Source organism: Borostomias antarcticus (genome assembly GCF_949987555.1).
Source record: "Borostomias antarcticus genome assembly, chromosome: 3".
Taxonomy (NCBI): Eukaryota; Metazoa; Chordata; class Actinopteri; order Stomiiformes; family Stomiidae; genus Borostomias; species Borostomias antarcticus.
In genome coordinates this window covers 7,177,596-7,204,489 of record NC_140236.1, presented here as the reverse complement: position 1 = coordinate 7,204,489, position 26,894 = coordinate 7,177,596, and the positions used below count along the sequence as shown (strand labels likewise).

General features: G+C 42.7%; 5 protein-coding genes across 8 annotated transcripts; 3 read left to right on the top strand and 2 right to left on the bottom strand.

The window, feature by feature from the left end:
- Positions 1-119: 119 nt before the first annotated feature.
- atp5pb (ATP synthase peripheral stalk-membrane subunit b) lies at positions 120-26,297 on the bottom strand. The gene is made up of 9 exons (XM_084462075.1): positions 26,131-26,297; positions 5,400-5,495; positions 4,825-4,949; positions 3,984-4,020; positions 3,625-3,767; positions 3,268-3,431; positions 2,743-2,868; positions 1,047-1,226; positions 120-367 (listed from the first exon to the last, which is right to left on the bottom strand). Exons 3-9 carry the CDS (start codon positions 4,850-4,852, stop codon positions 290-292), a joined length of 756 nt encoding a protein of 251 aa, XP_084318201.1. The 5' UTR covers positions 4,853-4,949; positions 5,400-5,495; positions 26,131-26,297; the 3' UTR covers positions 120-289.
- Positions 5,529-10,458, top strand: traf3ip3 (TRAF3 interacting protein 3). The gene is made up of 12 exons (XM_084461966.1): positions 5,529-5,696; positions 6,238-6,632; positions 6,799-7,070; positions 7,262-7,289; positions 7,431-7,460; positions 7,627-7,722; positions 8,249-8,320; positions 8,609-8,749; positions 8,867-9,359; positions 9,473-9,561; positions 9,688-9,804; positions 10,064-10,458. The coding sequence occupies exons 2-12, from the start codon at positions 6,276-6,278 to the stop codon at positions 10,262-10,264; spliced, it is 1,896 nt and encodes a 631-aa protein (XP_084318092.1). The 5' UTR covers positions 5,529-5,696; positions 6,238-6,275; the 3' UTR covers positions 10,265-10,458.
- On the top strand, positions 10,456-14,185 carry dnase1l1l (deoxyribonuclease I-like 1-like). Its single transcript, XM_084462078.1, has 8 exons — positions 10,456-11,645; positions 11,802-11,890; positions 12,004-12,087; positions 12,175-12,299; positions 12,411-12,523; positions 12,678-12,835; positions 13,057-13,153; positions 13,255-14,185. Exons 1-8 carry the CDS (start codon positions 11,502-11,504, stop codon positions 13,333-13,335), a joined length of 891 nt encoding a protein of 296 aa, XP_084318204.1. The 5' UTR covers positions 10,456-11,501; the 3' UTR covers positions 13,336-14,185.
- Positions 17,625-20,568, top strand: LOC311330100 (uncharacterized protein; the record flags this gene model as incomplete). The annotated part of the gene is made up of 7 exons (XM_084462076.1): positions 17,625-17,706; positions 18,117-18,224; positions 18,370-18,404; positions 18,493-18,518; positions 18,609-18,662; positions 18,762-18,815; positions 19,014-20,568. 7 exons carry the CDS (start codon positions 17,625-17,627, stop codon positions 19,237-19,239), a joined length of 585 nt encoding a protein of 194 aa, XP_084318202.1. The 3' UTR covers positions 19,240-20,568.
- On the bottom strand, positions 20,702-26,131 carry LOC311330098 (uncharacterized protein). Of its 4 annotated transcripts, XM_084462072.1 has the most exons (7): positions 24,044-26,131; positions 23,659-23,964; positions 23,060-23,368; positions 22,433-22,747; positions 22,050-22,199; positions 21,871-21,939; positions 20,702-21,757 (listed from the first exon to the last, which is right to left on the bottom strand). In XM_084462072.1, the coding sequence occupies exons 3-6, from the start codon at positions 23,358-23,360 to the stop codon at positions 21,902-21,904; spliced, it is 804 nt and encodes a 267-aa protein (XP_084318198.1). In that variant the 5' UTR covers positions 23,361-23,368; positions 23,659-23,964; positions 24,044-26,131; the 3' UTR covers positions 20,702-21,757; positions 21,871-21,901. The 4 variants fall into 4 exon arrangements, with proteins under 4 accessions (XP_084318198.1, XP_084318197.1, XP_084318200.1 ...); XM_084462071.1 differs by having other exon boundaries at positions 23,659-26,131; XM_084462074.1 differs by having other exon boundaries at positions 20,702-21,715; positions 23,659-26,131.
- Positions 26,298-26,894: the final 597 nt, after the last annotated feature.

The following is a 26,894-nucleotide window of genomic DNA, read 5'->3' as shown; positions in this document are numbered from 1 at the left end:
TCATTGCACCAAATTAATTGAGTCTCCCAAAATGAATCTAGAACGTTTTAACAAATAACCTCAATGAGGATTACAACTGTTGTATCAACCTGTGGCTCAAAAAAAAAAAGACTATGGGGGTTAGTTAATAAACCATTTATTTTACCTGCAGATGACGTGTCTATGTACACACACTCATAATATGACAGAAACGTCATAAAGAGGAAATAATTTTATTTGTTATGAAAAGTGTCATCTCTTGAAGACAATGAATTAGGGTTGAGGAGAGTCTTCGCTGAAGACTGGACAGTTATGCTGTGGCCTTGGCCTGGGTTGCTTTCGCCAGCACATTCAGGTCTGTGATGCACTTGGCGATACTCTCCTTCTCCTAAACGACAGAACACAAACAGTCAGGCCACAGGCAATACAGTACAGCAGACAAAACGAATGTAGGCCACCACTTGCTAACACAATTCTGAGCACATTCCTTTGTTTTACATTTGCTGTAATTACGACCTCTAGTGGCAAACCTCTCCAACTTCAAACATTACCCAAATATCCATCCAACACTGATAATAATGTTACTCAACAGGTAGGATAATTATGAACATTATTACTTATATCATGTGCTATCTTTATAGAGTTGTAAATAGCAGAGCTTCTAAGAATAAACCAGTTGTTATGGCAGTTCCCGGGGTGTGTACGCATGTATGTATACATGTATTACTAGATATACCTAGACAGCCTGGATGGATGGACGGATGGATGGATGTGTGTGTGTATATATGTATACTCCTTGACTTATCTGCCTGTATAGTTATATTTATACTGACAATGTATGTATGTACATATCCTATTGTATTCTATACTGCACAGTTACTGTACATATGGATGTATTTAGTCCCTGATATCCCTTTTTTATGCTGCTACCTTCCCTGTATCTAGTGTCTTTTGTTACTCTGTATCTAGTGTTTCTTTTCTTTCCAACCTTCCTGTAATTTCCTCCTGGTGGGATCAATAACGTATCTTATCTTCCCTAGTGTTCGAGGGCGTCGTGGGGTGCCTACCTGCTGTGGGGTGATGCTCTTGATGACGTTCTGCTCCACCCAGTTCACCAAGTGCTCCTGTTCCATGCGGCGGTGCAGGTTCTGCAGGGCAATCTGGTAGTCAAGGCGCTTCTTCACCTCGGTGGTCACCATGTGCAGCCTCTCCCTGTGGTTGGTCTCCAGCAGCATGGCCACGTTGTTCTGGAGAGGGCAGAGGAGGAGGAGGTGGACTTGAGACTATAGCACACCATCATCATCATCATCATCATCATCATCATCGAGGCTCAGGGTTCAAAACATATACCACTGGTGGCAATGGCACATCATTTGGTCGCACCAAATTTGAAATTTGCACGTCAAAAAACATGACCTGGCCTGTGCCACTGGTTAGTCTCTCCTCCTCCTCCTCCTCCTCCTCCCCACTCACCAGCACCCACACTTCAAAATGACATGGTTCCTCATTCACTGAGGTAGCTTGTGATGGGGGGGGGCCTTTTGTTCAACAAAATATGACTGAATAGTCGTTTCATTTCTTTTTTTAATCAGCTAGCTACAGTACAGTAGCAAAAGCTAGCACACAGATCACAGCTGATCTTTACAAGATACCCTCTGTAACAAACCCTCTGTAACAAACCTTATCTGATGCAACTCATTTGGTCACAATTTTGAACCGTGTAGGCCTATAATCATGTACATACTCAAATGTTGACACAAACCCATTTGACCAGCTTAAAATCGCACTGAAATGAAAAAAGCATTCTGTCCCATTTTGGTTCACATAATTGGTCATAGAGTTCACCTATTCAACGATGTATGCCAAAAAAATTACAAAATTCTACTTTTGTTGTAATCTTATCATAGTATATAATTTCTTACTTCCTGGAAAACGGTAGGTCACGTGCAATGACGACAACAGGTACCTTAGATTTTAGGCCAATAATCTCACAACATCCACCCGTCAATCAACGATATCCTTCTATCGAATCTGTCTAAAGTTCTTAAAACACATCCACTTGTCAATGTTCCAATCAAATTCCTCGAAACGCATGTCCCACCCTCATAGCTTGTTTGCGTCGGAAATACGTCAAACTACGGAAGTTAGATGATCTCAAATGTCCGTTTCAGTGCGACTTTAAACCTTCAGTATGTAAGATTTTAAACATTTAAATGTCTCTATATCACAAAGATAAACCGAGAGGGATCAGTGAATGAGCTCTTTTGTGAAAATCACATCTTTGTCGACCACTGGACTGTTCTACAGCAATTCTAAAATTTGGGGAGAAAAAAAAAGCTATGAGCTGAGGGTGCCTCCTCCCATAGAGGGGTGGCCACACCTGGTTCAAAGCGTGTGCGAGTGCTGAGATTCAATCAGCAATACAGGATATTCTTCTACGGCTTTATTTGGGAGTGTGGGCGTACCCAAAACCACAAACCATGATTGGGAAGCAAACTGAATTTACCCCAGCAGATGGAATTTTCCCTGGCTGCTGGCACGTAGCAGGATCATAGCGAAGGATCATTGAGCAGGATATTCTTCTACATACTGTAGCTTAAGTGAAAATGAACGGTATCCCAAGTTGCTACTGAACCAACCATGGTGGTCTTCCGTATGATTAACGAAGGCTACTGGGGGAAGAATAAGGACAGAATGCCCACTCTGCATGAAAAACTAGTGAGTGAGGGTTACGTCTGGACTGCCCCGTCTGCTCCATCTCACCCTCTTGGCATCGAAGAGCATCTGGCGTCCCTCTACTCTCCACTGTTCCTTCTTCTCGTTTTCCACAGCCTGGGCCATGGTGGACATAGCCAAGTCCTTCACCTCCTGAGCCTTGGCCACTTTCTCCTGCAAACCCACACGAGACAAGACAGTCAGAGGGGTCGGATTAAGAAGCCGAAACACCCATATCTAATATACATTAACACCCATATCTAATATACATCAACACCCATATCTAATATACATTAAACATTACTGAACATTTACAGTATCGGACGGCATGGATGGACAGTTCTCCAGTGGTCCTCCTGTTACTTCATGCTAAGAAAGTCTTGGTGCAATGAAAGGTCAAACAGGAACACCTTTTGTTTTTTTGTTGTAGCAAAAACATGCTCAGTTTCAGAAAATGCTCTTCTGTACGGAGATTAGGTGAACAGGCAGTGGCATCGTTCAAAGTTTGCCTTTTAAATTCCAGAGACACTTGGACTAGCACAAATACCGATAATCCTTTGCCCAACTGCCCACCTCGTTCAGTTTGTCAGCGAACGCTGCAACGCTGGGGCCAAACTTCTTAACACCATAGATAATGACTGCTGCTATGGATGCACCAGCAAGGGTCTCGTTGTTGACGATGTAGATTTCCTTTGACAGCATGTAGAGGAGGAGGCCAGTCCCCAGCATGTAGGGACCTGGACAAAACGGCAACACAAGGGGGCTGTTTTGAGAAGCATTTCCACCAGAGCGCAGTGTAATTAAGAAGACCAGGAAGAGTACAATTATCAAGCAGCCTGTGTTACAGTAAGTGGGGTAGAGAACTGCACATGCCCAGACTGTGAGGTGGGCAAGACTTAGTTGGTATGGTTTTCAAGTAGCCCTACTGACCTGTGACCCCTGTCTTTGGGTAGAGCAACTGGAAGAGCTCCTCTGGGATAAGGCCATGGCGGACCTTGCCTCCTTTCTCTGGCAGAGGGGGCATAGGGGCCAGAGTCTGGGAGGACGTGTGGAGGTGGGACAACTGGACCAGGCTATGGAAGAACAACGCAGGCAGGGTTTAGACTTTGGTGGGACACACAAGAGAGCAGGGAGAGATTTTGTTCATGAAAAATGAGAGCAGAATTATATAGTCCAGTGAACTGAATTGCAAAACCACTACAAGGAACAAGAGAAACATCCTGCATGTTAATGAATAATCAAATCAAATATACAGGAGTCATTTAAAGAAGAAAACGTATCATACATACCCAGCCCCAAGGGGACCGCTACCTTTCACAGCATTAGCTGCAAAAGAGAAGACGACGTCAATTAACTGAAATGACATATCCATGCACACTGGTGTTGTAGGATTCGCAATTTCGCATTGGTGAACAATATGCATCTTCTGTACAAACGTACAAGCCTAGTTGAAGCTTTGGCATGAATGCGCTGATGCTGGTATTTCACTGTCTAACGTGTGCTCCCTGAGAACTTGTCTTTAGCAAGGATTTGACTTTAGCTAGTTAGTGTCCATCAGAAAGAACATGTTCAGTTAGCCGAGAGTAACGCAGAATACATTGATAACTGTCCAATGCACCATCCATTGATTTATAAAGTTGGATAGCAACCATACTGGCAACAAGGCGCACCACGTTTTACCAGCTGTCATTTGTGTAGAGTTGAAGTAAAGTAGCTAGCTAGATGGCTAGCATAGCTAACACGTAGCTAGCTGCATATCACCAGTTGAAGCAAGGAATCATCAACGCAAGCTAACGTACGGCTAGCAAGCTAACGTTAGCTAACAGACTGCCTGGCTACTGGATATAGCGTGCATACTGTATCGCTAACATTCCCTATTAACTCTAATAAGTTAATTGACTCAAAATCGAGTTTTCTAGTCATTGCAGACAAATCTGTCATCTAGCTACCGTTAACTAACGTTAGGTTAGCTAGCCAGCTGCTAGCATATCACCCATTCAATGTGAGGCCTTCACTTTACCCTTCAACTTCACATTCATTCACATTCAGTCTAAAATGCGTGCTAATAAGGCATTTGTTGTCAGAAAGTGATTGTTCCCATTGATACATATAGTGCTAGATAATACACACCTGACAGGAAAACGAGCCTAGACAGCATGTTTGAAAGACGAAGTGCCAAATCCTTGCTTCACTGGGCACCTTCCCTGTATTCGGCCTCTTCGTGCCCTTCTTCAAAGAGCCACAAGGATGGCGGACTGACAGGAAATATAGTCAAATCACGCGAGATTGTAGGATTTTGTACTTGAGTCAGGTCATCCAAATCTTTGTCCACTAGGTGGCGTAAAACATCTTTAACACGCAGGCTACCACTAATACATTCAGATACATTTGCCGAGCAGGGTGTGCAGAGCATCTTTGCTATTTTAATACTTAATGTGATTTAATCTAATTGAGTAGCCTACTAAAGGTACATACCATAGGCTACATAGGCCTACTACATCCAGTGCATACTACATCCATTACTTTAGAACATTCTAGGGGGGGATATTACAGTATATAGCCTAGGCTAAATCTAGGCTTAGTTTTAATGGTTTATTCTTATTATTCTCTTTACTTTATTCCTATTTTAATGTTTCCATTGTACAGCACCTTGTAACTCAGGTTTCGAAAGGAGCTTAAAAAATAATAAAATAAAATTGACTTACTTCATTACTTCTATCACCATCTGCAGTGGGAACTGGCAAAGGCCATCTGTTATCTTCAGGCCCACCAGTGTGTAGCATCAGTTGTAATGCGGGTGACTGTTGAGATAGAGGAACATATGACTGGCGTGGTTCCCTTCACTTCCTGTTAAATTACAAGACAGAAAAGGCTTTGAGAAGGACAGGGAAGCTATCCGACTATGTTTAAGACGAGAAAACCTGTGTATGATTGTTAACTTCCTCTTCAAGACTTTCAAGAATTTCCAAGGACAAGACGAGACAAGATTGATGACTGAGCAGGTAAATTGCTTCATGCACAGGCTGTAAAGATGTATGCTATGTCTACGTGTGTCAAGTGTGTCACTGTTAGAACTGTGTTGTTTATGTTGAACCTGAGTAATGCTGCAGATATACCTGTACAAGCTTTAGATATTAATAGTTTGTGTCTTTCGGGCTGTTACTTTATAATGTAATATTCTTCATTCAAACTTTTCTCATATTTGAGTGCAGACTGTCAAGGATGTCTCCAGTGACGGAGTCCTCACTGTACTACAAAAATGTCTATGAGAAGTTATAGATTAGCTAAGTGGCTTAAAAACTGTCCAATTACACATATTTCCTAACAAGCTAATTGACCACACCGGCTGTATTTTAATACCATGTGTGACTGATTGAGCAAACTGTAATCTCCATGATGTACAGTATTGTGCATCCACTCTCCCAACCAGCAAAATAATCCACATCTATCATAGAAATATATAACAAGTGTACTGTCTGCTTCTTTATATATTGTTTGTGAATAACTACTGTTTTCTCATTACTGTTTTCTTTGTCATTGTAGTTTAAGCACACCACACTAACAGCCAGGAGGCATCCAATATGGAGACCCTAGATGTCACTTTAACAGTATTGTCTCCAGTGAGAGAATATGACCTAAAGCTTGAGGAACGTGCAGAGAAACATGAATGTCTTCGAGGTAAAAACAATGTGACATCTTGCCGGAGTCCAACCAGAGGAATAGACGTAATGTGGATTAAGACAGAAATGCAGAGGAAGAGACAGTTGGAGTTTGAGAGAAGGCGACCAGTGAGCCCAAATCCAACTTTTTCAGCATCAGAAAGGCAGAGAGACTTGAAATCAAAGGACAGAGCTTTAGCGAGCAACTGCCAAGCAACCAAATCTGAGCCACTGCAGGCTCAGAGAATGACCAATGAGGACGCAAGCACCAATAAATGGGTAAGAATTTAAATTGTCAGTTATTATTGTACCACTCATACTGTAGCTGGACATAGACTTGATCTTATTTTAACAATCCAATGATTTATCATCTAGCCAGCTTCATGTCTCTATAGGTAACTACCTGTATACTAACAGTAGAGTTCTTTTTTCCTAATGTCGCCAGGCCTTATTGTGGTCAGACACAGTAGAATCGGGAAGACATGAGAAACATCCTACATGGAAGCCTGAGACCATTCCATCCATCTTAACACCGACCAGACAAAATACCAAGCAGAGAGTGAAAGCCTCCAAAAAGATAGAACGGGTTACACTTAATACCTCCCATCTGATTCATAACTCCGGGTCAAGAAATGTTACCATTACAGATCTCAAAACAGGAAAGAGCGAATCCAACCGAAATAAAACTGTACTGCGAGAATCCAGTGTACAGACAGAGTGAGTCTAAATTATGGGGTTTCCTTAAATTCAGTTGTGCTAAGTGCTTGGTTTGATTTCAGTTCTCAATGTTTTGTTGATTAGAATGTGTTTTTATGTTATCTCTGAATTATCAAAAGAGAACACAATAAAGCTGTGTGATAACCTAGGTAGGCTAAACGAGTAATTAATTGCATTTCCCCCTTGGACAGCTCCGGCTTTGTCGCTGTCAAGGAATCTGTGAGTCTTCATCTACTCTTGTCAAGTAGGCCTACAAATGTCCAAGTTAATGCACTGTGTGTCTTATTGATGTTGGGGTGCAGTGTTACCATTGTGGAGTGATTTATAAAAATAAAAATAAACTATTTTCTCCAATGGCAGGAAATCCTTCAGCTGGCTGAGTACTTGCAGGTAAACCAATAATGTCATCAGTGCTATGACATGGTGTGGAACATGCCATGGGAACACTTATGCAGGAGGGGCAGCAAATTGCTGTTGTTATCAAATGTGACATCACACCAATGCCAGGTACATGATCGGGGTGTGTAGCTGACTGATGGCTCATGCATCTCCACAGGAGGCCCTATGGAGAGAGGAAGCCCTGAAGAAGAAGCTGTCTGTCCTCCAGAAGACTGCCACCACCCTGTTATGCTCTTCAGACAAACTGTGGACAGTAAGACACATTCTCCTATAGTACTACATGTTAAACCCCAAACCATCTGAGTTGCCATCTCTCTCTCTCTCTCTTGTTTATTTTCCTATAACGGAGGGAGCCTGTGGTTTTGAGCTTCCTGTTGCCTCTGTACCTTGTTCTGACTCAGAGAGAAAATATCTCACACAGGAAGGGTTTGGTTTCTCAGAGACTATGACAGACAGTGTGCTACTCTAACTTAGTCTGCTACTCTTAGTTAGCTCGTCACTGGCTTTGCTGACTTGATTGATAGAACCAGAATTGACATTGAAATTATTCATGTTTTTACAGGAAGAAAGAAATGACCAATAGGGTATTTGTTCTCATTGAAGGATCCACATTGAGGGAGTTTTCTCTGATATGTTTTTCTTTTTTTCGTCAAGAGGGGGGTTTTCACACAGGATAATCTTGGTGCATTGCTCATTGGTGCAGATACAGGTTTTGGTGTCAGCCGTTACAGTTTCCTGTGTAGTTTCAGCACTCAGGCATTTCCTTTCTCACCACACAGACCCACTGCAATGAAGACCTGCTGAGAAGCAAGATCAAGGCTCTGGAGGCGCAGCTGCAAGTCTGCCTGCAGGTAAGAATAGCATCTGCTGGTGAATGAGGAGGTGTCTCTGTTCACTGCTTAACATTTGAGTTTGACGGCAAAGTGTTTGGCAGTCATGTTATGTATCATGAGTATTAAGAGTGGGACGCGGTCTATTGCTTCATCATTCTGCCAAAATCTTGGATAAAACATCAATGTCATTTTAATCATGCTGTCTATGGAGTGTGGCTCCATATAGTATATAATCTGTATGGTATATAATATTTAATATGTTTGGTAGTATATATCACCTGGTGGAGTTGTCCCCTCCTGCCACAGAAGTTTTCCCGGGATGGAGTGAAGAAGCTGGTAGTGCAAATGGAGAAACAGAAAGGGGTGTATGAGGAGAATGCCCTGGCAGCTATTCAGAGGGCCACTCAGGAGAAGACAGAGGCCCTCATCAAGACTGAGACCCTGCAGGTAATGCTTGACGCACACGGGCACTCCACAAAGTACCTAAGAATTCCTCAGGAGGCCTTTGTGTACTAGAATGAGTGACATTCATAACACATGTATGTAATATATTTTGTCCACCAGGAGGAGCTGAGAGCAGCCAAGGCAGAGGCCTCACACTGGAAGAGCCTGCATGAGGACCTGAAACAGAGCTCAGCAAACATGAAGGAGAGCCAGCATCTCAGTATAGGACAGCTGCACCAGCTGCAGGCCCAGCTGGAGGTACAATGCACAGCAGCCCCATACACCTTTATCCCACACTGCCCTAATATGGTATCAGCACCAGGTTTGAATGTTGCTGTGTGTTTTGTGTGTCTCTCGCTCTCTGTGGTGCAGATGGCCAGGTGCCAGGAGGCGGGGCTGCTAGAGGAGGTGGAGTCACTGCGGGAGGAAGGGGCTGAGCTGCTCTCCAGCATGGCTCAGCTGGAGGAGGACAACGAGGCCCTCACGGATGAGGTCCAGAACATGAGAGGTCAGGGGGGTGAGCCCACTGCTAACGAGCACAACAGGAGAGGAGACAGCCAGGGAGGAGGAGCACTCTGGCTCACAATAGATGTGGATGCAACATTTCAAGACAGTCAATAGTGAGGACATGAGGAGAATAGATAGGTCCATAATAGAGCATGCACGAAGTAGAGATGTATTTTTATTTTATATAATTGAATAAACGACTGTGCTTTCTTGCCCTAGATGGCAGCACTGAGACCCAGAACTCCATGGCTCAGGTTATAGATCAGCTCCACCGGGCTCAGGACAGACTCCAGGTGAAGGAGAAAGAGGTGAGGGGGTGGGGTTCTGCTAAAAACCCTGGTGCTTTGACAGCATGAGAGGTCAGTTAATGTTTAGGGTCGGAAAATGGCGACTGCTCAGTGCGGTGCATTTAAAGTCGCTGTGTGTGTCTGCAGTGTGAGGAGCTGCAGACAGAGCTGGAAGCCATGGGGCAGGAGTGCCAGTCATACCAGGCCCGGCTGGCACAGTGCAGAGACGAGCTCCGACAGCTCAGCCACCATCGCAGCAGCAGGGTGGGTGTACTGTACAGGCAGCTCACTATTTGTCCTTCAGCCCAAATGAGCAAGGTTCATTTTCACAGGGTTTTGTCCTCCCACAACAATAAACAGCTCCTTCCCACCCTTTCTGATAGTTCATTTTATGGCCCCTCTGGCCCCTTATCAGTGTCAGTACACATGCACGCATAGCTATCCAAGCAGCAAATGTCATTCCAGCGACTCTGCTTGCAGTTGCACACTAACTGATGTAATTTTCCTCCTCCTTTCCTTGAAGAAGCCCTGCGGCTCCTGGTGTGGCATCTGTGCGTTCCTGGTCCTACTGCTGGCCGCAGTTGGGGTTGCCATGTTGTGGCTGTGGTATCCCCCCTTCAGGGACCAAGTTGAGCACCTGTACGCTGATCTAGAGAAGTACATGGAGTACTATCTGTTGGAGGTCACTTCACCACAACATTCAGGCCTTTTCAGACCAGTCTGACAGAGACTACTCAGGAATACGATTTCTCGAGTTTTTGAATAAAAATATTTTTTTTGTCAAATGTATTTATTTGTATACAAATAACATAAGATAATCCTTTATTAGTCCCACGAGGGAAATTGCAATGTTATAGCAGCAAAGTTGGAAGTAAAAAAATGCATAAATAAAAAATAAAATTTCACACAGGCTGTATAGAGTGCAGTCATTTGTCGGATCAGTTCCGGTATGTATGTATGGTACAGTACTAGGAGTAGTCTGACAGCGGCAGGAAGGAAGGACCTGCAATATCGCTGCCTCACACACTTTGGTTGAAGCAGTCTGCCGCTGAAGCTCTCCAGTGCTGTCACAAATGGGAGTTGTTCTCCATCAGAGATGACAGTAAGTATATTTGTAAAATACATGTCTTTTAAAACCATTGTGGTTTTATATTTGATATTGTTACACGTTTATTAAGCTGTTACTTGGTCATGGATGTTTACAATATAAGTTGTAATATGTTACATTTGAATCAAAAGGCATCACAAAAACATAACTGCAAATAAAAATGAATCAACCACAATAAATTGTCTGGGGGAGACTGATTACCTGGTGAATATCATGATATACTCTATTTGGTAAAAACATAATCCTAAAGGACTTATTATATAGCATAGCAAAGATCTATTTTAGCATTGATAGTAATGCAATATATCACAGCAATATATGTATTAATCAGAGCCATTATGAAATACTCAAGCCTTGATTGATGGAAGTCATGAGGAAAGCTTGTCAGAGGAGGTTGAGAACCAGCCTGAAGCATCACAGTGCACACCAGCAGTACAATTCCAGTAGTAGTATTTGGGTTCCTCTATTGTTTGATACCACTGAAACTTTGAGACAATACAGCCAAAGTTTCTGAATGGGATTGGAGCCCATTGTGCACTGTGTTCAGGCCTTTAACGTTTCCAGATAAAGCTCTATTCTCGTCGAACACTGACACAGCAGATCCTCCAAACGGATCCCTGCCCCCTGTCTTTCATTCTAGTTACCTGTATGTTCCCAAATACACCACAGGCCAGATATCATGAATCGTCTCTGAGCTGGGGTCTATTCATCTGGAAAACCGGCTCTGACGGTAAGAGATCTTTACAGACATATTAAAGTAATATAGCATTACTTCTAGATAAAACCCAACAATGGTAAATGTGTTTATACTTTATTTTATTATTCTATCAACAGGATCACTCTCCACTGCAGAATGAGGTCGCCGGTACTTTTAATGTGTTTTATGGGATTTTGTCTATGGAATATCGCTCTGTCACTGAAAATCTGTGCCTTCAATGTTCAGAGTTTTGGGGAGGCAAAAGCTAACAACAAAAAGGTTATGGAAATTTTAATCAAGGTAAGAGTAACACAGATAAAGGCTCACAGACAAAGTCAAGAGAAAATGACTCCAAAGGATTTGCTGAAAGTCATGAATTAGAATGTCAGTTACTCTAAGTGATCATTCTGATATTTCAATGCCTGACTGCTAGAGGAACAACATTTCGGTTCTCAGATCCTTGCCCGCTGTGATCTGTGCTTGATTCAAGAGGTTCGAGACTCCAAAGGCAAAGCCATACCTACGCTGATTAGGGAGCTTAACAGGTATAGCCTACAGTGCCAAGTGAATCATCAAACATAATATTTCAGCATATCTCTATGTATGGTATTCTCATCATGTTCTCAGATAATCAGCCCAGGTATTTCTTTCTTCCAAGGTTTGACAAATCCTCATATTCTTATGTGGAGAGTCAGAGGCTAGGAAAGAAAACCTACAAGGAACAATATGTCTACATTTACAGGTAATCCATATGACCATATAATCTCTTATGAACATATCTAATGGGGAGGAATTATCATACTGAACATTTCTTCCTTTGCTTCTGCAGGAAGGATGTGCTGCAGGTGCGAGAGCATTACCAATATCCTAAACTGGTGGAGGGCAAAGGGACGAACGACACAGACATTTTCTCCAGAGAACCTTTCATTGTCCGATTTTCCTCCCCTACCACCTGTGAGGGGAATTTCTATGTCACTGATCATTTAACCAATCATATAACATGCTACACGGGGAAAGACACGTTGTAAAAACAGTGAAATGAACCGCAAATTTCCCATTTTACAGTGGTGAAGGATTTCGTTCTGGTTGGCCAGCACACCTGTCCCAAAACGGCCATGAAAGAGATTGATGAACTTTACACAGTCTTCAAGGGAATCTACCAGAAGTGGAAGACTGAGGTGAGTTATCTAATCATTTGAAATCCTTTATCATCATTATTAACCAATCCTACCATATCCCTGATCTTAGAATACTGGAGGAAGCTGTTTAGATCACATACAGTTTCCTCATGTCATTTTGGCCCATTGCATTTCCTGTCTTTCTACTTCTCAGAATGTGGTGATCTTGGGTGACCTCAACGCTGGCTGCAATTACGTCACCATCAAGGGCTGGAAAGCAGTCCGTCTGAGGAGTGACCCTCGGTTCCGTTGGTTGATCGGGGATGAGCAGGATACCACTGTCCGGGAGAAAACACACTGCGCTTATGACAGGTCAGTGAGAGAAGACCGGCCTACGCTTCCTAGTTCACTTTCACCATTTCATAATTCCTGTTGGTAAAAAAAAATTATACATAATAATGATCACTACCCCAGGCCATACTACTGTAATTAGCATACAGCATTACTATACGAAGGCATTAGTGACCATATTGTCATGTTGATGATAGGTGACCAAATCCCAATAAGGTTCCCTGTACACCTTCTGTCCACAGGATTATTGTCCATGGACGCGAGATGCTCTCTGGCATAGTTCCAGATTCAGCTCAACCCTTCAATTTTAAGGAGAATTTTTATTTAACCGAGGAGGAGGTAGGCTAACTAAATCGAACTTAAGTCATTCTAGCTTGAATTTGTTGAGTTCACACTGTCAGTTGATACAAGCTCATTTTTCCTCCCATCTGATTGTTTAGGCTCTGGAGGTTAGTGACCACTTCCCAGTAGAAGTTGACCTGAAGCCTAATCACCGCTACCTCTTTCGCCATGAACTCTAGACCCCAAGGACTCCATGGACACCCCATAAAATCATGATATTTTAAATCTGTGTGCTTACAGTATAATGATGATATTATTATTTTTTAATTTCTATTGTAACTTACTATTAATTACAAAACATGACAAAGAATAATAAACATACAATTTGACTGTGAATATTCAAATGCTGGTGGGCTTTGTGCACTACATCTCAGTAGATGAATCCCTATATCAAACTATTTGGAAATATCCATGAACACATATATAAAGGGTCATACTGAATGACTGGTGTGTTCATTTGATAGAAAGAGACTAAGTGGAAGTGCGTGTCTGCATATACTGAGGCTTGTGGCGTGTGAAACAAAACCACATCAAAGCCAACGTCTTTAGCCTAGAGTACATGGAGCTTCTCGACACCGCAACAACAAAAAACACTTACAGTATGTGTGCTTTTAACTATTATGATTCACAGGCTTTTAAAAGATAGAGCTTCATTCCATTTGCATTCATATGTCTATTTTATTTTTTTCTCTTTGATATGGCACTATTAGTTGATTTGTTTTGACATGGGTTGTCATGTCACTCCATTTTGACAGGAAGTGAATTGAAGACAACAGATGTGAGTGTGATCTCTTTCTCTCAGACATCTTAGGGACTTCAGCAGACTTGTTTCAAATGTCAGGTTTCTTCTGTACATGCATGCATTGTTTTGTCATTGACTGCATGACTACAGAAGTTGTGATATGTTGTGAAAATATTTGTTGAACTTCAGCTTCCTCCTTGATCTTGTGAAGAAAAGATGGAACTTAACTTTGCTGATTTGCTAAGGGATGCATTTTCAGGTAAACATTACTCTGATCATTAACTCTTATATGCCGTCAGCTGACTGAACAAAAGATTTATTTGTGATGATGGTGCTGTGATGTAGTTTTTCAGTAGTGCCATCACTCATATCATTCTTTTCTTAATTACATCGTTATAGACAGTTCCTTACCATCTTTTCGAGAGGAAGAGTTAGACTTTGAGCCTTTGCATTTTGATGGCTGTCTTGAAAAGCCCAAGACTAACATTTCTCATGGAAGATTGCCAGTGTTAACAGAGGAGGATGAAGGTCTGGATCAGGAACAGATTGGTCAAACAAGTACACTGTGTGGGGGAAATTCACTAGAGATGTATGATATAACTCTGACTGCAGATGACACAAACAACAGTGAAGAAGGAACGGACACGACAGAAGACCAAGAAAGGGCAACAGGAAGAGAGAACTCTGACATGATGAGTGTCACTGAACCCCCAGTGGAGCATCATTGGACATTGACCCTGAATGAAGATGGCGCACACAAAGTAGAGGAAGACGTTATCGACTCTGGAAAAGATGAAGAGGAGGATCCAGGAACAGAGAGCTTCTGCTCGCCTGGCGATTGGGCCGTGGTGGTTCACAGTGTTGAGGCCGTGGTGGTTCACGGTGTTGAGGCATTCTGTGACGGCGATCGGGAGGCCATGGGGAGGCTCGCCACTGGGACTCAACCTCTGGCCCGAGAGGGAACTGAACATCCTCAAGTTAGAAATGAGGAGCAAGGTGAATTTCAGAATAATGATGTGACCTATTTTGGGAGAGTTAGTGCACACGGTAACGTGAGAATGACAGGGGATGTGTATGATGGGCTTGAACAGGTAGAGAAGCAGAGAGAGGGAGAGGAATCCTCAGATTCAGACCATGAAGGCTCGACCGGCTGTTCCATAAAATATCAGAGGGATGAAGAACAGGAAGTAAACATCCAGTTTCAGTATGTTCCCCTGGATGAAGAAAATGACAATGAAGATAGGATTTGCTGGGTTGCTGAGTGTCCCGATCTAGCAATGCCGAATATTGATGGTCTTGTTGTTGATGGCATTGCAGAACAACCTGTAGAGGAGAAAATTAAGGATTTCTCAGGGGACGACCACCAAGAAGCAGGTGAAAGCTTTGCAGATTACCCTTCAGACTTCTCTTCCTGTGAGTTTGTGGAGGAAGGCAAGAAGAAAGGAGAAGATGACCAAGTCTGCAAGCCATCTGGTTATTCCTCAGACAATGTCTTCCTTGAAAGTAAACCAATGGAGGGCAAGGAAAAGATTGACAAGGAGGAGGACCAGGGATGGACAGGGATGGAGGTGGCTGTGAAAGGGGAAGTTATGGGTAAGGAAACTGAAGAGACAGAGGACGGAGAAGAGGCTGGGAATGTGAGAGGGGATGTGGGCAGATGTTTAGGGGAGGATGTTGCTGGGGAAGATCTTGCTACATCTCTGTACAGACGTTCTGCCGACAGTATGAGGCAGACTTCTGAAGACAGTCTGGAAGATGAGAGTGACAGTTCCAGTTACAATTCCAGTGAGTACGAGGACCAAGAGAGGACTGATGAAGAACTACCGGAAGGTCCAATTCATCAGGGTCCACAGAAAGACGGGATAAATGAGGGTCTCCTACTTCTCAGGCAGGGACGGGAGAACATCTCAAATCACAGTGTTAACAACCAGCTTCCTTCTGGGACCGGATATGTCGCCCCAACCATGGCCGTCTTACCGTCATACCAGTGTCCTACAGAAGCCCAACAGGCAGGGCAGTTGGAAACAGGCTTTCACACAGACAGAAGCCCGGCAACACATGGTACTATAGATGACAGTTTCATGTTTGATGAGTACAAAGCCTGGGAAATCACAGAGGACGAAGACGATGAGGATGAAGAGAGGGAGAGGAACTGGGAGCAAGAGCAAAAAAGAATCCAGGCGTTCTACAGGTTTTATAATGACAAAGAGGAGGAAAACGCCACAGAGAAAGAGGGTGAGTGTTGAACAGGAAGAAGATTGTGTATTTATGTGTATTTATCTAGTGTGAATGTACTATTATTCTGTGTGAAATAATTATAAATAATAGCATACATTTTTCAGAGAGGAAAAAAATAGTTCAGTTTTGCATGGATCCGTTGTCTCAGACCTTTCAATACGATGCTGACAGGTGAGTTAAATATTCAAAGTAGATATTCATACTAGTATATAATTCAAATTATATCCATCCAATGATCTAATCATCTCTAAGCAGTGGCACTAATTTTTTTAACAGCTCCTCTGAAGGAGAGGATCTGAGCTCTGCACAGAGGTGTAAAGTGAGTCTAACCATTACCTTAACTCTCTCTCTCTCTCTCTCACCACACACACACACAGACTGCAGTAGAGTGCATAATCAGCCAAAGATAATACTTTCTACCTACTGTATTTCAGGATGAAACTGAACCTGAAACATTGGGGAGGAATCCAACCTTTCTTCAACCAAACAGTCAGCCAGCAGATGGAGATCTGGAGAGTAGCACAACCCTGAGAAACCATCACAACAAAGACAGGGTGAGTCCTGAAAACCCTACCGGAAAAGTATTCCTATTGATATTAAACTATGTACTTTTAAAGATTTCATCACAAGTTATTAGTCAATATCATCGCCGTCTCTCCCTCTCTTTCTGTGTTACTGCAGTGTCTCAGTGTTCTTAAGTTCACACTGAAGATGGGTCTGGTGACACTGATGGGCCTGGCTATGTTCTACTGGGCCACAGACCACCTGGACTGGCTGGGCTGATAGGAAACAATAAATACTGTATGGCTACTATGTGTGCATGTGCTGAAATGTGTAATATGATAAAGCATGTTTAAAATAATGAGTAAGTAATTAAGACAACAATCTTGATATGACAATCTTGCAACCATGTTGAGCCTTCCTGTATTTTGCGCAATAAAGGGATCTCTCCGAATCATTACAGTCATTCTTACATTAGTCATTTAGCTGACGCTTTATCCAAAGCAACTTATAATAATTGCATTAAATGTAGGAAAGGCCAATGTACTACTACTTGCCAGAACTCACAAGTACATCCCCTTTCTAAAACAAGTGGCACTAAGAGTATAATCTAGTGGTGAAGGCAAAGTGCAAGAATAGCAATCTAAAAATACAACAGGTGCAAAGTGCAAGAATAGCAATCTAAAAATAGCATAGGGGTGCTTAAGAGGGAGGGTCGCGATAGTACTTTTTTCTACTAGCAAAAGTCCTCCTTACCATTTATGCTGAAACACATTTTGAAAATCTAAACGCTGATTTCCCTTACCGCTGGCTGTCGGAAGAGGGCGCTGGCGGGAGAATCTGACGTCTTGGAAAGGGGAAGCGGAAACGCTGAAGGCTTGAGAAGGGTGGCGTCAAAGTTGTTGTTTTTTGTTTATTTTTTCTAAGTGAAACTGGTAACTAGCTACCACTTTGTTTTGATTCAAATAGCACAGCGATACCGACAGCATGTCCATGCTAAGTAGTAAATCTGCCCAAGAAATAAGCGAGATGTTGGATGATTATGGAATCAAACATGGACCTGTTGTTGGTAAGTTGCCTCTTCAAGTTGCTAGATTTGATTCCCCGCGTTTTGAATCTCAGTTGGCTCCATATCAATGGATTCAAAACTCCGAGTGTAACATCAACGTAACGTATCTGCGTAACGTTAAAAGGGTATCGAATATTAAATATATAAATATGGATGATGATACCATTCAGTCTTAAACAATATGCACAATATATGACTTTATTATATTATATGTGCCTATGTCTATGTGCTCTCATTTTGGTTCGGTTTTTGTTTTTAGCCTTTTTAGTGATTCTTACTGTATTTTTTCTGCCTGCTTTGACTTGTTGACAGTTTGGTTGACAGTTTGGTCAACGTGAGTTGTTTTTAAATGTGCTTTAGAAAGAAAATTGATTTGAATACCATTAGCCTATACATAAATTATACCGTAGACTCCACAAGAAGCCTGTATGAGAAAAGGTTGAAAGAAGCCATGGGCAAAGAAACCAAAGTTCAGAAGGTGAAACTGTCCCCCGACAAAACCTACTACAGAGAAGAGGGTAAGTAGCCTAATGACCTGCATGATACCCAACTAACTACCTACCTACCTGTACCTACCTACCAATAAAAAAAACTTTTAGCTAGAGATGCATGCTTATTCATATTGCACGCAGATCAGATCTCATGAGTTCTTTGTCATTTCAGAGGATGAAGTCACCTATGTAACCTATCGAACACCAGTAAGTTTGATTATAGTATCTAGTACATCTCATTTTGCTAGTCTCAAATATATAGCAGTATTTATGATTCTCCCTCTCTATTTTGCAGTTGAGAACCGAGGGTTCTGGAGACAGGTCAGGTCTATTTTCAGTCAGGGCTGGCTTCAAAGTACTGGTGATAGCAGGGGGTACATTTTTCTGAAACACTTCTCTCTCACCTTTTAGGAATCCATACACGAGATCAAAGCCAGAGTACACTGAGAGGGATTTTGTGGATGAGTAAGTAGATATGAGTACCAAAATCACAATCACCCACCCACATCTGTTACATATTTATTGGTCAAAAATGGTAAATCACTTAATTTTTTTCCTCTGCAGAAAACCATATTCAAGGCCGAGAATGGAATACAGTGGAAGGGAGTATGCTCAAGAGTAAGTCTGTTCAGAGTGTGTTCATGTTTTCATTAATCATGTCTTAACACACACATCTGTGATGTGACCAGACGAAGACTGCACGTCAGTCGAAACGTTGTCCTATCTATCCCTAGTAAAGGTACATTCCTTGGAGCTTCAGTGTGCGAGTATTTTTGATTCAACACACACATCTGACATGTGCCATCCACTTTTCAGACCCCATGCCTACGACACTCCATCCTCATACAGAAATGTGTCCTATTCCAAACCAGCAGCAGTGAAATCTGGTGGTGGGGATAGTTTGACGGAGGAACGTGGCTCTACAAGACTGATTCCTCTCTGGGTCCAGTTTCTGGTATTCCTGCTTGTGGCAGTGTTTCTGTACGTTGTGTTTGCCAACATGGAATCAACAGTGAGTGATCCTTTCAAAAAACTGAACTGAACTTATTGACAGTATAATAGTCACTAGTATTGTGCTTTGTGTGTTTTAATGGTAATATATGATTTGGCTCATGCCATTATTGTACTCCTTTGTACCTTTTTGCTGAAAATATGCATGTTTTTTATACAGGTGCTGGTAGCTTTGTTGCAGTACTTCACAGCTAGTTAAAGCCATGCATTGGTTTCACTACTCAGTTGCTACAAGTATGAAAAACCTTCAGAATATTGTACAACAGCCAACTATTAGCAGTTTGTAGAGCTCAGATCTATGGATGATTTACATTTATGGATTTTAAGACAGGTTTCCCACTCTTTTTTTACCAATAAAATTCGTTTCCAGGACTTTTCCATAACAAATTTCCAGGACTATATTTATGCATCTTAAAAAGCAAAGTAGCCGTACAACCACTATAATGTAAGCAAGACTAATTAGTAACACGTCGCAATGGCCACACAGCAGCCTCTACATTTTTTATGAATGTGATAAGCTTATGAACAAAATGTATTGATAGTCAATTTAAATTTTCAATGACTTTTCCTTTTCCTTGGTTTGATATGGTTTATCGTTTTTCAAGGAAGTAGGTTAAAAAAAAGTTACACGCTCTGGCTCAATATGCATATCTCTTTGATTGATTTTCATTTCAGCCATACAGCCTTCAGATCTAAGATTTTAAAGAAGCCTGTATGGCTGAATCGTCAATCGATTAAAGAGATATGCATATGGGGCCAGAGTGGGAGAGCCATGTGATTTTTTTGTGATTTTTTTTTACCTACTTCCAGATTTATTTCCAGTGATCAGCTCCTCACTACAACCCCTTGGTGTGTGTTACTTTTCCTATACTTATCAACATTTCTAGGCCTAGGAAATTACAGGACTTTTTCAGGATTTCCATGACCGTGGGGACCCTGTTATGTATTTAAATATGTCTATATTACTATGATAAACCATGAGCGGTCAGTCAATGAGGACCTCAGAAAACTGTTTTCTCTGTGTCGGATCAGCAGTCAGAACCACAGCTTTAGAATAAATTCAGCTTTGAGACGATTTTCCTCCTCCCATAGGAGGTGTGGCCACACTTGGTTCAAACCGTGCTGAGATTCGACCAGCAACACAGGGCGTTGTTCTACAGCCTTATTGGGGAGTGTGAGTCTTGCCTCAAATTGAGGCCTAATTTTAATGCAAGTGCCTTGATAGTGGTTGATATTGTAATAGGAACCGATGATTCCACATGTACAGTGTGATTGTTTTGGGGGCATGCTACATTAGTCTGCACGGCTCCCTTGCAAAGAGAAATCTGTCTCAAAGGGACTCCCAGATTAAATAATGGTTAAATAAAATGTGTAAAACACAGAAAAGTCAATGTGTTAATAGTAATGCTGCAGGTGGGGGTAGTTTGTCTTGTACCGTCCAACTTTTAAATGTATTTTTCCATGACATCTGGGATAAAAAAAAAAGAAAAAAGTTGACATGTTGAGGTGCTTCTTTTTATTTGTGATTAGTTCTTAACTGCGTTAACTGAAAGTTATAGCAATACATGTGGATTTAACAGGTATAGTACAGAACTACAGTAAGTGAAATACAAAACGGTACCCAACAAAGGTGTACAAGACTAGGCATTGCCGTCAGCAAAGATGTCTACTGCAAAAATATACAAAACATTTCTCAAAGTTGTCACGTATCAGGATCTTTGCACGCAAGTCTCGGTGGAGTCTGGCACTCGTGATCTTGTCATAAAAAAAGAATAACTAATAAATACTAGTGTAAAACATTCACATGGAGACCTGAGGAAAACATTTCAGTTTCACAGTCAAGCTATTTGAATACCAGCCACAAGCCTGAGTGAATAGTCCAGTGTTGACTTCAACCATGAAATGGTTTCCACTGACAATCAGTGTAATTTAAAATGTAATATTAACTTAAAAATACAGTGCTCGGTCATTATCACGTCCAGTCTTGTCCTGTGACTGATGCTTAAGAAACTGTTAAGAAACTGGTGCAAAGAAGGCAATGCTGTTCTCTTTGTGTTTTTTTGGTTGGTTGTTCGTGTTCAAAGGTTGTCCTCAAACGATCTTCCAATATATGTAGTGTTGTCATTTTCTAATGAATAAAGTTTATATCAAGGAGGTGAGAGAATTGTGAAGTGCTTTAGTACTTCGTTTCATGTCCCTTTGTCCTGACCACGTCTTTATCATGTCCAGTCTTGTCCTGTGACTGATGTTTGTTAAGAAACTGGTGCAAAGAAGGCAAATGCTGTTCTCTTTAGTGTTTTTTGGTTGGTTGTTCATGTTCAAAAGTTGTCCTCAAACGATCTTCCAATATAAGTTGTGTTGTCATTCTCTAATGAATAAAGTTTATAGCAAGAAGATGAGAAATTTGTGAAGTGCTTTAGTACTTGGTTTCATGTCCCTCTTTGTCCTGACCACGTCTTTGCCCTCACCAACCCCTGCAGGGCTGAAGAACATCAACACTGGGGATCCTGGTGGTTCTCACAAACAAAACAAACAGCCCACTTTAGAGGCTGGAACACACAATGCATCCAAGTTAGAAACACAGTAGCTAACAGGTACACAGTTTATATAACATCAAATGTAAAGACCCTGATGGAACAGTTTCTGGATAATCCATCCATACCTTAGAAACTTTCTGATGCTAGTCCATCCCATCATTTTATTGCTAGGGCAACATACGTGTTGTCCACACCTGTAGGTGAAAACTAAGTTTAACAATTGAATAATTAAGAGGAATGTTGACATGACCAATTAACATGTACGTGACCCATGTTTTTGGGGTGCATAAATGCAAGTGCTCACAAGTTCTGGTCTCTCTCTCCAGTTCAGAGGGTTTCTTCTCCCTCTTACATAGCACTTTGGCCACGATGATGATGATCACCAGGGCCACAACGAACGTCAGAGAGGACACCAGCCAGCTGATCACCATGGGGCTTAACAATGGATCTGGGTCTGAGTATGGGGATAGACAAACATAAATGGACTGTCACAAGGATCAGGTTCTTCAATCTTTTAGCTTATCACGACAATCGTTCTAAAAATCATTTTGCCGACCGAAACTGTATGTGGCGAAGTGAACTCATAAACTTGAGCTCACAGTTGAGATATTCCATTCATTCAAGTTATGCAACTGGCCTGACACTCTAGGTGCATCCAGATTCCTAGCTCGGTATTGTCCTCCTCACCTCTGACAGACAAAGGCAAGGGTTGGCTCTCCCGGGAGACGAAAATGCGTCCCCCAAGCTGCACCTGGTACAGGCAGTAGTAGTAGCCCTCATGGGAGCTCTGGGCGCTGGGGAAGGTGAAGACGACGGAGGGGCTGAGAGCGGGGAGGGACTGGCGCATGGTGCCGTTTGAGCGGATGAGACGCAGCTGGAAGGAGCCCCCCGGGTACTGCTGCTGGGTGGAGCAGGTGATGTTGAAGCCATGGCCCTTGATGACAGAGCCTGCCGGCGCCTCGATGGAGGTGTTGTACCAGTGGTGAGGGGTGAGGAGCTCCACTGAGGAGAGAGGGAATGAGGGAAAATGGGGAGATGAGTTTAGGACGAGATTTCGACCCTCTAGAGTTTGTGATAACAGATTAATCGCATTCCACTACGTACAGGAAAAGGCAAGTATAAAATCGAACATACACAGTCATAGTTGTGTATCCAAGATAAGATATATGAGAGAGATAGATAGATTAGATAGAGAGATAGATAGATAGATTATATTTCACTCACTGATAACAGGTTGGATAATCAGTACAGAAATCACCCTCCTGGGAGAGTAGGCCTTGATAATGTGTAGGAGGATGCTTATGTGAGACTCACCCACAGTGATGTTGATGGAATTACTGTGAGGCGAGCTGAGCAGCTGGGAGGGCGAGCTGCTCTTGATCCTGTACACACAGCTGTAGCTGCCCTGGTGGAAGGTCTCCAGGTCAGACAGCGTCAGCTCTGCTCGGATCTGGCTGGAGTCCACCCTCTGGGTGACCAGCGGCGTGGCCACACCCCTCTTGTACAGGTGGAAGTCGCTGAGATGGCGGCCCAGCAGGACGGTGCACTCGAAGCGAACCGACTCCCAGACAGAGAACACGGTGTGAGGGGACAGCAGGGAGAGTGTGGGCTGCATGAGTGTACCTGACAAAAACACACATTACTTTTCAGTGCTCTGCTTCTTCTTTGGGAATAACTCAATATCGCTTGTGTTGTGATTATGGAAAAAGGAACTTTAGAAGAGCACCATTCGTCAGTTGCAATAACATCTGGTAACCTGATGTGTTATGTGAACTGAGTCTAAGTGTAATCCTGATGGCAACGCACTGAGGGGAAGCAGATTCAGAATATCATTCCATCGAGTTCTGTTCCAGAACAAATTCGACTCTGTGGTGCTACGAGGAGCAGCAGACAAACCTCTCCAGGTCCCTCACCTGAGCATTTTACTCCTGCATCGTTCTCATGGGTGCAGGTGAAGAGGGTGCTGGAACAGTGGGTTAGGCTTTGCTCTTGACCGGAACACTGGACATGCCTGAGCCAGATCTCACCGGTGCCTGGGCCAAAAGCAGAAGACCGTAGGGCACGCTCGGCCAGCCCGCAGCCCAACTCCAGGCACACCACGTCAGCCTCCCTAAAGTCCCAACCATGGTCGCACACTGTCGCCCACTTGTTTCTATGAAGAATCTCCACTCTCCCTGAGCACTTGTCATCCCCATTGACTAGCTGGATGAGCGTGCCATCTGCAGAGAAAATAGGAAAATAAGCAATCTTGAAAAGTGTGCTGGACTGTTGGATTCAGCAACGTCATCCAACACTCACCAGCAGCATCGACTCCATCCCAAGTGACACAGATGAAGCCTTATGAGGGGGAACAGAATACAAAGCATTAGGCAGCTCTAGGCAGTTGCTAACTAGCTAGTCTAATTATCAAGGATATGCATATATAATACAGATTAGCCTAGCTAAATTTACAAAAAAACATACACATGCACTAACCTATTGTTGACAGGATACGGAGAATCTTGAGCATCTTTGTCACCGTCCCATTTGACCGCAAGAAAGGACGGTGGCTAACCTCTTACTCAATGCGGATTTCGTGGGAGCTGTCAATTTTTCAGAGGTTGACTAGGCTACTAGTGCTAGCTAACTTAAATCAAGTACCTAGCTAGCTAGATTAGCCAACTATTTTACACCTAGCGCCACTTCAGCAAGCTTGGCAGTATCCACTTAACGTTGGCCAAGAACCAAAACGCAAATATTTTCTGCCTGTACAATTTGCTAGCTAGCTATCGGCATCAGACACATATGGCTTGTAATCGCTGCTCGAACGCTAGCCTAGCTGTTAGCCTTCGTCCTGCACCTAAACCACGGCAGAAAAGAAGCTATGTGTAAACTAAATAAGTCAACTAGCTACTTCTTACAAGTATAAAGAAACGACAAACATCGCATATCGTAAAGTCACTGTAGCGCTAGCTCGATACTTCTACAAACCAATTCAAGGCAGCTTGTACCTGACCAGCAGTTTAGCTAAGGTTAGCTAGCTAGTTAGGTATCTATCTACAAACAACGCAGGGTGATGTAGAGTCGGATGAAAGGATTCACACTATAAAACAACAAAATGTAGCCATGGTAGTCACTCTCTTCGTGAGCTGCACACAATTCACAATTCACTTCGAGGCATTTGATGGATTCAATCGAAAGATGTTCACGACACACTTCAGCCTATAACGTACAAACAACTAATACATCCATGACAAACACATGCTCGTCGCACTTTTACGTCAACAAAACGGATGTTTTGTTCTGACGTGTGGCCACCATGGTAGACATACTAGGTGGCCACAGACAGAGGTCACTCACAAGCCGTTGGTTGGAATCAGAGGAGTTCCCTCAATCTAAAGCAGAGATATCTAGAACTTGGGCAGCAAAGTGTGGACTGCTCACTAATGTCCAAGAAATAACGTTTTTATAAAAATGTATGCCTGCCTTGGCTTGGGAGTGGTTATTATGATGATCACTTCACATTAATAAACACAGAAATGAAAGTACAGTACAGAAAGTGTGGACTTTACTCACTAAAGTAGTTCGGTAAGAGGCTTCATTCAGCAGTCAAACAAGATATGGATTTCAATCATTTATTATGTACATCATGTATTATTTATGTTTTCATTATGTTTTTCAATGCTGAATGTGTGGAGTATTGAGAAGGCCTATTAAAGTTTATCTATAGCATAATCTTGGAGCAAAGTTGGCCTACCTTCTCAGGATGACCTACCACCCATTATATTATGTTTAAATCGTGGGTAGTGCATCATGTCAGGTAGGAAATGTTGATAGACGTTTCGACATTTTCTACCTGACAGGATGCTCTAGTGCTACCCATGGATTAAGCAGGGTCATAGGGCATCCTGAGAAGGTAGGCCAACTTTTCAGAACACTGGCAGCAACATTTTACTGTGACATAGGATACACCGTAGATTACATATGACAAATAAAAGGAATCTCTTAAATCTTGGGATATTGCTTTCATCTACTTTGCCTGTAACTGTTGTTATCATTGGTGATAGGCTACTTGATTTACGTTACCTAACGCTATGGTACACTTCAGCACTTGAACCAAACCCTGACAACACTCGAACAATTGAACACTATGCACAACTGTATAGACCTTGAACGTTAACTGTCTACATCATGGACACAGACAAAATCATCCATGATCAGATGGGATAAGTAGATGAGATTGATCCTGCTAGACGACGTAGGCTACAGTAAATTATCAGTTTGGAAACCTTTAAATGTCTAGATGAGTACCTAGGACTCAAATGAGGAACTGATTAGCATTGATAAGATACTGTAAGGACAAGCGATTACAAGAATTTGAGGGCTACCGGTACCCGTAGGCCTACCTGTTTCTGCTGCACTGGGCCAATCTGACCACGTCATCGTCCACTTGATCCCTGAATAAAGGCAGAAGCTGAAACTCCAAGCCTGTCATCAGGACATACAAGAGGTGGACCAACGAAGCTAAGGAGAAATCACGTGCGTGGCTAGAATGGGCTCGCCATGATCAGGGCTGTGTTGACTGGGCAGGCACTGAAGCTGGTAACAACCAGGATGAGTACACAGACACTGTGTCATCACACACCAGCTTCGTCGAGAGTGTATGCGTTCCAAACTGCACCAAGATCAAATACAACAACAACAAGCCCTGGTTCACAGCCAGACTCGGGCTTCTCTCACCAGAAGGATGTGAACCACCTGTTCAAGAGAGGGACCCCCGGAAAGCGCCCCCCTCCATTCGGAAGTACTGTACTGATCAGCTGTCTCCGGTGTAAACTGATATTTTCAACACCTCACTAGTGACAGGCCATGTTCCAGCCTGCGTCAAGACCACCATCATCCCAGTCCCCAAGAAATCACTGGCCTCAACGACTACAGATCCGTCACCCTGACCCCTGTAGCAATGAAGATTTTTGAGCGCCTTGTTCTGCGGCATCTCAAATACATCACAGACACTCTCATGGCCCCCTGCACTTCGCCTACTTAATATGGCCCTTCACTTCATTCTCCAGCACCTGGAGTCCACAGGCACCTATGCCAGGACCTAATTCCTACAGTATACAAATACTGTGCTCTCCCAGATGCACGTGCCCGACCCCACCCACAGGTG

Coding starts and splice junctions, on each gene's coding strand:
- atp5pb (XM_084462075.1), bottom strand. CDS start 4,852: ATGCTGTCTAGGCTCGTTTTCCTGTCAG. Junction 4,021..4,824: donor TAGGCTCGTTTTCCTGTCAG/GTGTGTATTATC, acceptor TCTCTTTTGCAG/CTAATGCTGTGAAAGGTAGC. Junction 368..1,046: donor AGAGCATCACCCCACAGCAG/GTAGGCACCCCA, acceptor TCTGTCGTTTAG/GAGAAGGAGAGTATCGCCAA.
- traf3ip3 (XM_084461966.1), top strand. CDS start 6,276: ATGGAGACCCTAGATGTCACTTTAACAGTATTGTCTCCAGTGAGAGAA. Junction 7,290..7,430: donor TTGTCGCTGTCAAGGAATCT/GTGAGTCTTCAT, acceptor CTCCAATGGCAG/GAAATCCTTCAGCTGGCTGA. Junction 7,723..8,248: donor CTTCAGACAAACTGTGGACA/GTAAGACACATT, acceptor CTCACCACACAG/ACCCACTGCAATGAAGACCT.
- dnase1l1l (XM_084462078.1), top strand. CDS start 11,502: ATGAGGTCGCCGGTACTTTTAATGTGTTTTATGGGATTTTGTCTATGG. Junction 11,646..11,801: donor TTATGGAAATTTTAATCAAG/GTAAGAGTAACA, acceptor TTCGGTTCTCAG/ATCCTTGCCCGCTGTGATCT. Junction 13,154..13,254: donor TTTATTTAACCGAGGAGGAG/GTAGGCTAACTA, acceptor CTGATTGTTTAG/GCTCTGGAGGTTAGTGACCA.
- LOC311330098 (XM_084462073.1), bottom strand. CDS start 23,360: ATGCAGCCCACACTCTCCCTGCTGTCCCCTCACACCGTGTTCTCTGTC. Junction 22,748..23,059: donor TTCCATCAACATCACTGTGG/GTGAGTCTCACA, acceptor CTCTCTCCTCAG/TGGAGCTCCTCACCCCTCAC. Junction 21,940..22,049: donor GGAGAGAGAGACCAGAACTT/GTGAGCACTTGC, acceptor TTTCACCTACAG/GTGTGGACAACACGTATGTT.